Consider the following 14,167-nt stretch of genomic DNA (forward strand, 5'->3'; position numbering starts at 1 on the left):
ACCAAACGAACATAGATCTTCATAAAGAACAAACCGCACATTCAAAAACCACACACTTTACCCAAAAACCCCACAAAAACCTCCACGACAATCACCAAACGCAGGAAACAAACTGGCACCGCGTATATTCCTTACAGAACCTGGCAGACGCAACGGCCAGAACGTGATCGTGCCAAATCACACATAATTTAAGTCCCTGAAAACGCTCACACTTACCTTGGACTGTCCCAGACGGCTTGGACCGGCACACCGGTAAGTCTAAATAGCCCAATTAGGCGAAACTCACGCGAGCACAGGGTAAAGCGATAGCGCGAGCGATTCGGACTATGTCTCGGCGATCTGCGATCGTTGGACAGGCACTGCCAGCGGTTGGAGCAGGCACGGGCGATGATAGAGAGGCGCGAGGCTGTAGAGAGGCGGTCCTTTCGCTTCCTCCTTCGTGAAACGTTCCCGAGTGGAAGCGACCCCTGTTTTATTCGAGCATAGCGTTTGTTGGTCGCGCGTTTTTGGGAGTGCGGATGTTTGCTTTCGATGGGACTGCTGCTAATGAGTCGGGGTTGTTTGTTGCGTCACCTTGATCTTCTTTTTCTTCGGGGTTTGTTTGTTGGGAAGTCGGAGATTTTTGTTGTTGGGGTATAGGTAGGTTTTTTGGGAAGTTTGGTCGTAGTGGATACGAAATTTAAAGGTCCTTTGAGTTATAAGCTAAGAGAAACGGCCTGATATTAAGATTTCCCGCCTGTAGGTTACAGTGGCGTACCTAAGTGGGAGATAAGGAGGGTATTCTCCCTCCTCCCCCGCTCAATAGTTCGATCATGCAAAAATTGAATTAACGAATTCATCAACCAGCGGTTATATCAAAAGGCTCGATATGTTGTCGGCAGAATCATTATTTACATACCAGCTATATAAATTTCAAATTGATGATAAACAATCGCGTAAAAATCGAAGAGAAATTCCTCTAATTTTTTAGCTCCTTTAAGTTAATAAATTTATTTAATTTTTTTTCTCTATTTCAGTATCGTAATGAGTTTATTACAGTTTTAAAAACAGTACTGTAATGAACTCATTACAGCATTGTTTTCAGTTATATTTTTCATTTTGTGGTTGTCTACACAGACGTCAGACTTTCAATCCTATCAAAACTCAACACACATCAATTATTGTCAATATAATATAATTTGGATTTAGTGAAATGATTTGCGACATTATTCGCAATTTCTCTTAATTCTGTGTTAAATAGTGTTAAATAGATTTCGTCAGACATTCACGATTTTAATGCATAATTATAAATTATTAAAAAATTCAAAACATACGATTCAAATTGAAATTCCGTAATCTCTCAATTTGCATAACAGTCACACCAACTGCCAAGATACAATACAAATGTCACTAGGATGTATGATCTGAATTTTTCATCAAATGTCGACAATATTTCACAAAACTAGACTGAAATAGAGAAAATATCGTCTAATACTGGTTGCAGAAGCAGAAGGCAATTCCAACACTCATGCGTTCCAAAACTCGCTCCTTCGTCGCTTGTTTTCGAATTTCGCATTCGTGTTGGAATAGGAGCCCATTCTGCAACTTGTTTTAGAATATAGGTACTATTACTCATTTAATTAATATACATACATATTATATACAATGTTCTACAGGTTCAAAACCCAACTACAGAACAAGGAGCATATGAAAAATAATTTATATTTACTCATATCTTACAAATTCTGAGGACAAAAACGATAATAAAAAATGCTCAGTCAGTCAAAATTAATAATAAGATCTGATATTGGAAATGGAACAATTAAAAATATCCAAGTGAGAACTCGCATAGTGTTACAGACATCACTCCTTGTTTTTCTTTTTCTTCTTCTTCATCAGCATTACACAAATTATATATTGTATTAGTATAAAAGTATTCGTTCGAGGTGTCGGTATATAAATTGTCTTTCTAACTCTAGAGGCTGGTCTAGAATAGCAAAATTCAGTTTTTCCAGAATGCAAGAATCTTTAATGACTCCTTTCATAAGTGATGAGAAAATACTAAGGGCCAGTTGCACCATTTGCCTAAACTTTGATTATAATTTAAACATCGATTAATTTCTGATTTCCCTTAAGAAATCAGAGAGTAATCAATGTTTAAATTTTTAGTCAATGTTTAGGCAAATGGTGCAACTGGCCCTAAGATGTCTAAAAACATGGTACCTATATGCACTCGTCAATTTTTGAATGGACATTCACAAATTGAAAATATATTAGTTTTATTTCGTGGCGGCGTCGCAATGTCATACTTTTCATTTCGATCTTTTTTCCTTTGATTTTGACAGGATACGATAATTAAAACCTGATCCTAGCGAATCAGAAGCTTAACTAATATTCTCAAAATTGGCAAAACAAAATCTAATCAGTCGATACACCAAGTTTTTAGACATCTTAGAAAATACAACTGAATGGCATTCTCGCCGACATTTCAAACTATTCAAACAGTGACTGCTCAAAAGCAGACTCTGCAAAGTCTGCTTTTCCACATGTCGAAAACCGATAGATTGGTAAACGCCTCATCTGCTCTACTTATATGAAAAAGTTTACGACAACGCCGCTACACAGACTCAACTCCAATAATAAATAATACCATTATTATCTATATAAAATTATCCCTTTGTCGCAAAGAATATCTTTGTCGGCACTTTGAATTCCATTACTTACTGCGTTAACAACATTTTCTCACACAAAGATAGGTCAGTAAGTTTAGTACCTATACCTATTCTGTTGATTAGTTTGAGGTGGATGGTGGATGACGTGAACTTTTTCTATATTACGTGTTTAACTCTCAATGTACCTATTTGTTGCATGATCTCTATACTGATCAAAATTATGAGTAAGCAAAGTTTTTTGGAAGACTTCTTCAAAAGAAGGAAAATTGATGCAGGCGAATTTTCCAGTTTTTTTCCTTTGATTACAACAATTGACACTTCGATAGGTGAAAATCAATCTCAAGAAGTTTCTGTAAATTCAATGGACATTGGAAACGAATAACCAATGTTATTTTTGTTTCTGAGCCTTATCCCCCCCAAAGCTCATATGTCTGTGTACGCCACTGGTAGGCCATTCAGCTTTTGCTGATTGTAGACAATTCAACTTTTGCCGCCACTGAATTTTTATACCACAATCATATCAATTACTTTTTCTATCAATGAAATTCTAACTTTATGATTTATGCTCCATCATTTTTTTGTTGCATATTTTAATTTTTTTCAAATTTTCGAAATTCGTACTTTGTGTGTGTTAAATCATGTTTTATATTCTGTAAATCGGCCGCCTTATAGACTTCAACCTACACACCCTGCTGGAAAATCCGCCAAAGCTTATAATAAAATGATACCTACTCAATAAATGAAATAATAATAAAATGATACTCGATCAATTTTGAACGTGAGAATTTTTGTTCGTGAAGAGAAATGTCATAGAATATCAATGTATGCAAGTTGGCTAAAGCAAGTTGATTAGCCAATTATCGATCGTTTGATGATATTAATCCATAGAATATTCTCTTTAATCCCAGATAATGTAATCGTTAACTCGACCTTTTCAAATAGCACTGTCTTACAATACAACCAATCATCGTTTTTTTTACTTGTTTTATTGAGGATTCCCTAATTCACAATAATACTCCAAGGTAGATTTTGGAACATTCTGCATGGAGCTTGAAAATGTTATTTCATCCAACGTCCCAATTCCGTCGGTCAGGGATAATATTCTTATTGGGTAATTTTTTTTTTTAATATTCTTCTTGAATTTTTTCTAGTTCTGGTTACGCGATCAACATGAAATATCGCAAGAGACTTAAAATTGTAATAATAATTCTAAATTGAAAATTTCAACTCAATTGAAGAAGTAGTTTTGAAATGATGAGGAAAACAAAATTTCAAACGGCCATATTCACGGAACCCCTAGTCAGAAATTCATTAACGAAATTGATTTTCGGGATCCAAACCTACCCTGTAAATTTTAAATTTCTAGGTTGTTCCGTTCGAGAGTTATCGTGTTTACGGGCCGACGGACAGAATCAATCTTATCGTTTGAGTCTATGACCGGCTCAAAGTACAAAAATTACAGACGAAATGGTACATTTTTTCAACCGACATATTCTCAATTTCATGATTAAGTCGGTATTTGTTGCCAAGTTTCCGAGAAATTATTCTTTTTATTTGAAAATTTGATTTTATGCCTTCAAAATTCATGGATCGTACTCTAAAGCTAATATAAGCTATAGCTTATATTAGCTTTAGAGTACGATCCATGAATTTACAGATTTTTGAATTTTTATTCTATATACCTAATGAACTTCATTTAAATCTCTTCTATAAATTCAGAGAAAAGCTTCAAACGGTAGACGGACGGCTAAAGCCAGACTTTTTCGCAAAAATCTTTGAAGTCCCCCCATTTCAGAAGCAAAAATAGTGATTATTTCGTCTTGGCCCACATCCAAATACCAAAAAGAAATCTGAATAGTTTCTCGATGTTTCATTACTTTCTGCAGTCATAGAATATTGTATATATAGTCATATACATATTAAATCTCATCTAGCTAATAAGTGAGTAGGAATATAGTACCTAACAGACAAATAAACAAAACCTTAAACCCCTCAAAGCAAATTTGCCTATTTACCTAATATCTGATTCGACATCGACAATCGACATAAACTTAAACAACTCTGTGTAATGCAAATTCATCATCATAAAGTCCTCGATTATGATCTTCTAAAAGGAAGCGCAAATGATTGAAACAAATGACGTTTAGCTGAGCAAATAAAGTCCACTATCTGCAGCCAGGCACAGGCTTGCGAAGGTTTGTAACATTCCGATAACAGAAGCTTACGTTAACCCTACCCAAAGTATTTGGATCACACTCCAAACGGAACGAACTCTTCTTGAAATAATGGGAATAGCATCGCAACGAGAAAGAGAGAGATACAAGCCGGTTAAAAGGTGGGGTGAGAGTATATGGCATAGGTTCGTTCCGTGCGATGTTGCCGTAACCGGTGCCATACGTCCGCTGTGATGGCTCGCGCGTCTCACCAATCCCTGACGGTATCCAGGATTTTTGAACGATGGGCGGAGTTTAAAAACTGGATGAAATTAGGGGGAAATAAATAGTTGACGGATGTGGGTAACGGTGTTTTATATGGTAAAATAAGGGGTTAGAGAGCTAAACTGTGATTCGTCGTAGCAAAAATTTATGCATAGTTGATTTGTTTCTCTTAGTAATGTTACTGAACTTCAATTGTGCTACTTTCACCTTGTATTAATGCTTTTTTGAATACCTTTCAATACCGCATAATATATTGTAAGATTAAACTCAATAAATTCATTTATTGGGGAAATCGTTCATAATACCAGTAACTTAGAAACAGGGATGTTGATTTTGGGATGAAGTATCTATCTTGATTTTCGGTAGGAGTAGTAGGTCTCATGAAATAATAGATTAATTAATTTGCGCATCAGCTTTTTTCGAAATTTGATTGAATGTACTATTATTATAATCATTAAAAAAAATTTAAAAAAAAATATTTTTCCTTCGATTATAAAAAAAAGTCTGGAAAATCGATAATTTGGCATTAGGAGCTTTTGATATTTCGTTCATTCATTCGCTTATTGCGTCCATGGAGACCACAGAGATGTGTATGTATAATATAATAAAATATATGTGATTTATTTTGATGTCATTGTTATCGGTTAGTTTATCTAACTTATGAAAGTTTCTGATGATATACGATCCTTCTAAAATTTGTCTTGAACATTCGACTGATTATTTTATGTCTACCTATATACAAATTTCAATTTGGTTTAGTTGGGTCAGTTATTTTGGAATTATTGGGATGCTATAGTTCTGGTAATACGTAGGGTTTCATCAAGCCAAGTAACTTGCATATATTTTTTTACTAATGTTGAAGAAAATTGTATTATTCCATGTAATTTATGCAAATAAATTGTATTATATTGTATTTTAACGAAATACTCGACTTGAAAATCAAGCTCGGGAAAAATGACATACTTGAGCTCGGCTTGACTTGATTTCAGATATTTATCTATGTAGCTTGACTTGACATCAAGCTACTTGATATATATTTTTTTTTTCGTGAGGAGGGGAAATCCGTTAAGGACACCACTACTCGATATTACTTGAGCTTTATATGCACGCGTTGCAAGTCATATATTTCTCCAATCTCGATGCACGCTTAGACTAAATAAGGGGATTCCTTGAGCGCCAAGAAACTGAGGCATTCGCCAGTGTGACTTTTTTAGTAGTTTTCTCACATTTCTATGAAATCTATTGGTAGATTTTGATATAGTTTCAGAAATATCTTTCTAAACTTAGGCCAAAATGGCCAAAGATTTTTATCAACACCAGCATCTTCAGCTCCTGTTGAAAGGCAATTTTCCAGAGCTGCTCTTACAGTTACAAAAACCCGCAATATAGGTAAGGCGATAAATTTTTAAGATGCCTCATGTGTCTTAGATCCTGGAAGGAAAATTATGAAATCAAACAAAGCCTGGAGGTTTCTCAATATTAAAAAACTTTCTTTTTTTATTATTTTTTATTTTTTTATTATTTATATTGATTTAATTGATGTTTCTATTTCAAAAAAGATGATATTTTCGGTTCTTTTATACAATAAGTTTAATGAATAAAAGTGTTTTTTGCAAGGTTCCTTCTCATTTCATCATTTTTTATTGATGTGAAACTACACAAAAGGTTGTCATTAAAATATTAGCCTTTTTCTCGATATTCAGTTCGAAGTTTTGATTAAGCGATCAACATGAAATTTTGCACAAGACTTATTGAAATCGGCATTTTTTATGGTAGGCGCAAAATTTCAACTCAATCAGGTCTGTTTTCGGTGTAACTAATATTGTCTATTTTTCAAAATTCTTCCAGAATTTTCTCTTGGTCTCGTTACTCGATCTAGGCAGGTAAATGAAATTTTGCATGAAACTTGAAGCTGTTACTTTATTAATTTTCATCTAGATCGGTTCTTCAGTTTTAATGATGAATTTAAATGTCAAAAAATAAGTCAAATAATAATGAAATTCACGTTTCAAGCGAAATTTCATCAACCAAATTCGCTCTCTCTTCAGGGACAATTTTGTTTTCATAAAATGAAATTTTTTTTTTAATGACATAATAAGAAGCAGGAAACAAAAAAAATCTTATTCGCAATATGCACAAGACCAAGAGAAAATTCAAGAAGAATTTGGGTAAAAAGGCAATAATTTCATCTCGACCGATTCTGCAATTTTGAAATAATGTAATGTCAGTTTTGATTATCATTATTATATTGACAACAAAATTAAATTCATTCAAAACTGTACCACTAGTTTCGTCATTACTGAGTCAAACCATAGTATAAGGAAAGGATTCCATTCCTTATACTATGGTCAAACCTTATCATTTGAGACCAATCTAGGTTCAAAATTCCAAAAATAGGTACATACATCGAGACGAAATGATATAGTTCTGTTTGGGGAAAGAGCGCGCAGAAAAGGATTCGTAAATATTTTTATGACATCAAATACTAATTTTCGACAGAAAAAAAACTGGAGCAATCTTCCTAAGCCCTAGCAAAAAATACTATAATTTTAAAACGATGAGAAATATCAATATTCTGGTTTTCAAAAAATTTTGAAAGAAAGTTTAAATAAAACCTCTAAATATCATCTACAAACAGTTCTGAGTGATGTAGGTAGCCTGATGAAGGATATTATGACGTGAGTATGATATATTTGGGAGGTTCCAAATTTTCGAACAGAGACTAAATTTGAAAATTTTCACTCGAATTTGCACTCACCTTTTTTGTATTTTTCAAAAATTATCCCCTGGCGGAAAATTGCCTAGATATTTCGATTTCACTAAATAAATAATTAGGGCCGGCCCTGGCCTTTACGGTACCGGTGACCTGACAATCAGACTGCCAATTTGTGTAGGATAAATAAAAATGGCCGATCTAATCGATAGTTCCGTTTTTCTACCCTATTATTTTTTTAAATCCTTCAGAAAATGCGAAGCAGTACTGATGATTTAAAATGAACGTGCGTAGTGATATTTACTATCACCGTTACATTAACGTCAGGTCTTCGATCGTCAAATTCAGGTTGATGGATTCGAATATTCAATTCGTCATTGAAAACAATGGTTAATACCTACTTAATATTAGATTTGTTTATTCCCAAATCTGTTTTATGATGTAATGAAATAATGCTTAAATTTCTCTCACATTTGTGATGATAAGGATAAAATCTAATTCATAATCAGTCTCAAGAACACGATACAAAATAGATGTCGCTAAATTATAGGTGACTTTTATGCCCATAATAATATTTCAAGCAAATTTATACGAATGAAAATACAAATTTTTATATTTTTAACGACTAAAATATTTACTGACTTTGCTAGGACATAATTCCCCAAACTTTGAATTGAAATAAAGTGAAATCAACGTGAGCGCCATCTATGATTTGTGAAGTCTAATAGAATGTGATAACAATAAGAAGAGGGTGTGATCATTGATCAATCCCATTAAAATTATAAATATTTCTTGGCAGTTCTAATTAATAGAAATGAAATTCAGTATATTCATTTCATTAATTGTGAAAAGAAATAGTTATTTCATATCTATAGTTCTTTTTACAGCGATCTATAAAAGGATGCAGTGCCTGTTTGGAAAAGTATAAATATTTTTCTAACATTCACATCGAATCTTTTGAAAGCAATAATAGAACGTTCAATCCCAATAAAATTGTTCATATTACGTGCGAGTCAGTTCTAATAAACATAAATGAAATTTAGTCCAAAGAATAAAAAATAATGTTATACTTAAATAGTTCTGTGATCTCAATTGACAAGACAATATTTTTATAGGTTCCAAAATTTCTACACTCGACCCGATTTTTTTTCCAGAAATTCAAAATATTTTGGCCATGTCTTGGGGGCAAATTTTCAAAAGAACAATACCTATTACCCAAAATTTATTAAGGAATATAAAGCCCTCAGTAACTCCTCTGAATGAATCAACTAAGTATAAATTTTCAACGGAAGAAAAACCATCTCCCAAATCATGCGAAAAAATGTGAGCAAGATACCATTTTTTCTTCTTACTCAATCACTTACTTATAAATTTCTTGCAGGGTTAATGTAACTTTCCTGAAAGCCAATGGGGAGAAAATCAAAGTAAAAGGGAAAGTAGGTGATTCCCTACTGGATGTTGTAGTCAACAATAATGTAGATTTGGATGGTTTCGGTGCATGCGAAGGAACATTAACATGCTCAACTTGTCATCTAATATTCAAAGAAAAAGACTATAATGAACTACCTGATAAACCGTCTGATGAAGAATTAGATATGTTAGACTTAGCCTATGACTTGACAGACACATCTCGTTTAGGTTGTCAGATAATTTTAAGTGAAAAACTTGATGGTTTAGAAGTTATAGTACCAGCTACAATTAACGATGCAAGAGAATGACAATTACAGTATCTTATTTAAATAGAATTTTGTCAAGACCTCCAGTGATATTTAATTAAAAGTTGAAATGGAATATCAACGTGAAATTGTTGCATTGATATTTGGACTTGTAATATTAGTTAGTTATGAGAATTTTTTTAAGAACCTTAGTGTAGAATATAAAATTGATTATGAATGGAACTGATAAAACTCAGGTACTTTTGACAGCTAAAATAGCTTCTATAAAATAAACATAATTTTATTATTTCAATTATATGAAATGAAAATTGGAAAATTTCATCAATTTTTCTCAATATACTAATATGAACCTTTTTTTAGAAAAAATTTTAATATGTACTTATTCCTTTCGAAATATAGAACATAAATAATTTTGAGAATGTTTTAATAAATATGTATATATTTGATTTTGTTTCAATGCCATGCCATAAGGAAATTAACTGATGATTGAGTAAAGAGTCACAGTCACTAGATAATAATTCCAACTTTGTTTTATCCATTAACTTTTCTTTGAAATTAAGTAATCAAACAAAAATTGCAAATTTTAAGTGTGCGTAGAAATGAAATACTAGTCACTTACACAATTTAAATATTGAAAAAAATATAGCTGAGATCATTTAATTGATTTCCATAAAGCAAAAATGAAAAAAAATCATTGAAAAATAAAAAAAAAAGAATCGCTGCGGACAGGATTCGAACCTGTGCGGGTAGAACCCAATGGATTTCAAGTCCATCTCCTTAACCACTCGGACACCGCAGCTTGATAGAGAGAGATGGATTTAATAAGTACATAATTTTCAAGGTAATATTATTATTATTTTTAATATAAAAATTTGTTCTCAGGCTTAAATAATACTAAATTAATAAACTAATCCAATGGCCTTCATGACTAGTTCTCAAGAAACGGAAAAGCAATATTTTCAGGTCGACTCCTTTGATTTCACTAAAATAATTTTCTTTTCATCATTATATTTTCTTTTACTTTTTATTAAATGACTCTTTAGTGAATCAGATATTTAGCCAAGACAAAAATATGAATATTTAGAGTTTTGGGCTGCACAAGAATGAAAATATTATGCAGAGGAATCGATGTTTATATAAAATAGCATTTACAAAATAAGCTGTTCGAGGTTCTGATATTTTGGCGTTTCAAAATGTGTGGATCATTTCAAATTTCACTATTTTTTTTTAACAAATCAAAAATAATAACAAAAAATGTTGTCAAATATCAACAATTCACTGCAGAAATTAAAAAAATGCGTTCATTTGATTAAGTTTCAGATATTTAATTCGGTAGCTATTGAAAAATAATATCCAGGCATTCGCTCTGATGCCACAAAAAAATTTTTGATTATATTGCTCAATATAAACAATTATATTAGCGATTTCTTGAATTCAATATTAACCCAGATAGAAAATCATTATTAATAATTTAATCAATACCTAAATTTCATTGAATATTTCAACATTTTACTTCAAGGGAAATTGCTAGTTTTTAGGAAATAAATAATTACAAAAATTAGTAATTTATTATCCTTAAATAACATGTATCACAAACTTTACATATCATGTTTCAGAACATTAAAAATGTTTATTATATAATAACAAAAATATTTATTCTTATCTAACTACCTAACAAAATAAATAACACTAATATTGAAATAGATATAAGGATGAAAATTTTTTTTTCAGATAACGAAAAACAAAGAAAAAATAGAAATTTCATCATCTTAGAATAAAATTCAGAGAAGATCCAAATAGTAACAAAATAGAAATGATAACTTAAACTTATCTGATATTTGTCAGTCTGATTTTTTCGTATAATTTCAAGGAGTTCTCTCTCTCGTTCAAAATTAATAATCTGTGCTTTCAGTGTAGTATAGCACATACTTAGGATAATATTCATGGTCAAAATACTTCACATAAGTTTGTCTATCTTCTGAAAGCACTGTATCATAACCAGAATCCGGAAGATACTCTCCTTTTCTTGCCAATTGAATTCTACCCACTAGAACATCAAACAAGAACATTGCTTTATGTGGGCCAAAATTCTTATTAGACCTTTTGTGGGCTCTATATGCAGAAGTTGAGAAATAGACCCCAGGTCCATATCTTTGCCTAAAAATATTTAAATTTGGTCAATATGATCCAGACATTTGTTAAATTGGTAGTATTGGTACTCTATCACTTTTTAGAAATTGTTTTTACCTTTAATAACAGTAATATTCAATTAATTCAATTCTTAATTGATGAAAAATCATTTTGATGAAGTGATGAATGATGATAAACTTGAATTCCCAAAAATTTTCAAAAGAGTACAAAAATTATATTTCATCTAAAATTTAAAGTTTAAATGTAAAATACCTTAGGTGTTTCAAAATAATTGTTGTATTTTATTGAAAATATAATTTTATCATGATTTTATTTAGCTATAGAATGAGCCAATGCCTAACAAATTTCCCAAAAAAAAAAACAATGAAAACGAATGACATGTAATCATATTAAACTATTTGTGAGATTAAATTTGCAAGAGAAAAGTTATCATTTAGCAATAAATGTGAACTTTTTTTTACTTATTTTCTAGGACTCATACTCGTAACAGTCAGATGTATTTAAAGACCTAATAATTATTAGTCATAAATTCTTCAAGAATGAATAAAAATGAAGTAATAAGAAAATATTATAAATTACCTCTCCCCATATTTCCAATCAATATTGTAAGTGATGATAGAATTCACATTGGCCTGCACTGTATCATGAAAAAGATCAACAATTTGATAGGAACCTCGTATGGCATAATCATTTTTCTTCAGCATAAACTTGTGGAATAAATGTGGATTTTGTATTCGATATAAAGGGCCCGGCTGCACTTGAATTTCATATTGATCAAAAATTTGTCTGTACTCCTCCGAGTACACTGGAACTTCTACCAAAGGATCATACAGTCTGGTGTAATTCCTCGGAGTCCAGTATTCAGGTAAATTATTGAACATGTCCTTGTAGAGCATTCTGAATATAAACAAAAGTAAAATAATGGTATCATTATATGGAATAAGAATTATATTAGTTCCAAATTGATAGAAATAAAATGAAAAACGTTATACTTTTATTAAACTATAGGAAATGAGATTCAATCTAAATTACTAAATTGAGAATAAAACGAATATTTCTGAAAATTGTATTAAAATATTTCAAACCGTGCGATTATGCTAAAATTACAATCTTTCACAACTAAACATTTCAAAAACGTAGTTTAGACTCATTTCAAAATGTTAAATATTACAATTTATTCATCAAATAAAGGAATCACTTCTACACGATATTCAAAATTTTTACCTGGTAGTTAGAATTTGTCAAAGTAAGTTCAAAAACTTTTTAACTTCTGTTTTTCCTTCGATAGTGTAAAATACTTTGAACAGTAATTTCACAGAGTAACCTCGAGTAATCTTAAGAATCTCTGTGGTCTCAAAGTGACAGATAAACACATATATTAGGTGCTTTTCAGCCAACGTCAGGAGCTGTAGTGTTCCACTAAACAGGGCGTCGAGCCCTCGCGTTACCTTTCCCTTTCCCCTGAAGCACCCCCCGCATTTGCGGGCTTCGAGCCCTGACAGGTGTGAGAGAGAAAGAAGACCGTTACTTCGCATAAAGTACGAGACAGCTGTAGAACGCTGGTTTGTTTACGTTGAATTTGACAGTTTCGTTTTGGCGCGTTCCACTCATAGCAAGGGCTCGAAGCTCTAGTGCGCCTAGCCCCGAAAGAAAAAAAAATTCAAATTTTCCTTCTTTTAAAGAAGTTTTCCAAAGAAATTTGCTTACTCATAATGAGATTTTGATATATAACGTTGATACATATAATGGATATTCCTCCTGGGGGGGATATATCCCCCTTATCCCCCCCATTGGGTACGCCACTGGTTGTTATGATCATATTCAATATTTAATTTTTATTTGGTTTCACTATAAGCGTAATTTTTCACTTTTATATCGAACTAAACGAAGAATTGATAAAAGTTATGTACCCTCAGTACTTCAAAGATCATATTGTTATACTTGCTATTCGAAGAACAAGGGCACTCTGTAAAGTTAATCCAAAACTTATGTCTTCACAAAAAAATTGCAATTTGAATGAAACACATTAAATTGTAAAACGCAGCACAGACAATTTTTCGATGCGAATAACTCAGTTCAGTTCTTTGATAACTGCAGTATTAAAATTTTTTGACGAAAATGACGGGTAGTTTATACCGATCACGGATGCAAAAATCACAGATGGCAAAAGAAGGGAACGCCGACAAAGCGGGTAAATAAAGAAAAATAATAAACCTCCGACATAGACGTGCTCGTAGTTCAATAAAAGGAAAAACTTGAAATCGATAATAAACTCATAAACGACATAACCGGAAAAGGAAACATTTTTGTTCTTCGTCTTCGAGAGAATCCTAAAATGTTATATTTTGAAAATCTTGGGGGGGGGGGTGTTGTTAACTACCCCAGTACCCCCCATTTCTACGCTCTTGTCAAGGAATTACTTTCCAATCCTAGAAAATATAGTCACGCTAAAGCTAACACAAAAGACTAATCTGTGCTAAAACACTGTCAATAGTATTCTCTTCAATATCAATAAAAGAAAATAAATAAGATATATGA

General features: G+C 32.0%; 3 protein-coding genes and 1 non-coding gene across 5 annotated transcripts in view; 1 reads left to right on the forward strand and 3 right to left on the reverse strand.

Moving 5' to 3' along the window:
• The window catches only part of LOC123676275 (single-minded homolog 1), a 64,202-nt gene extending 63,811 nt beyond the window's left edge, over nt 1–391 (reverse strand). Inside the window, exon 1 of one of the 2 annotated variants that reach the window (XM_045612081.1) lies at nt 217–391. The gene's annotated coding sequence lies outside the window, so the exon portion shown is untranslated. The remainder of the gene's footprint in view (nt 1–216) is intronic. The other variant, XM_045612080.1, reaches the window with a different exon arrangement.
• Nucleotides 392–8,903: 8,512 nt separating this feature from the next.
• LOC123674793 (adrenodoxin-like protein 2, mitochondrial) lies at nt 8,904–9,922 on the forward strand. The gene is made up of 2 exons (XM_045609879.1): nt 8,904–9,125; nt 9,184–9,922. The coding sequence occupies exons 1-2, from the start codon at nt 8,977–8,979 to the stop codon at nt 9,518–9,520; spliced, it is 486 nt and encodes a 161-aa protein (XP_045465835.1). The 5' UTR covers nt 8,904–8,976; the 3' UTR covers nt 9,521–9,922.
• Nucleotides 9,923–10,195: 273 nt separating this feature from the next.
• Trnas-uga lies at nt 10,196–10,277 on the reverse strand. Its single transcript has one exon. It is a non-coding gene; the product is annotated as a tRNA-Ser (tRNA).
• A 759-nt stretch (nt 10,278–11,036) lies between these two features.
• LOC123674809 (protein mono-ADP-ribosyltransferase PARP12-like) lies at nt 11,037–13,269 on the reverse strand. The gene is made up of 3 exons (XM_045609899.1): nt 12,854–13,269; nt 12,209–12,526; nt 11,037–11,635 (listed from the first exon to the last, which is right to left on the reverse strand). Exons 2-3 carry the CDS (start codon nt 12,523–12,525, stop codon nt 11,371–11,373), a joined length of 582 nt encoding a protein of 193 aa, XP_045465855.1. The 5' UTR covers nt 12,526; nt 12,854–13,269; the 3' UTR covers nt 11,037–11,370.
• Between the last annotated feature and the right edge of the window lie 898 nt (nt 13,270–14,167).

Source organism: Harmonia axyridis, chromosome 3, assembly GCF_914767665.1.
Source record: "Harmonia axyridis chromosome 3, icHarAxyr1.1, whole genome shotgun sequence".
In the NCBI taxonomy this organism is placed as follows: domain Eukaryota; kingdom Metazoa; phylum Arthropoda; class Insecta; order Coleoptera; family Coccinellidae; genus Harmonia; species Harmonia axyridis.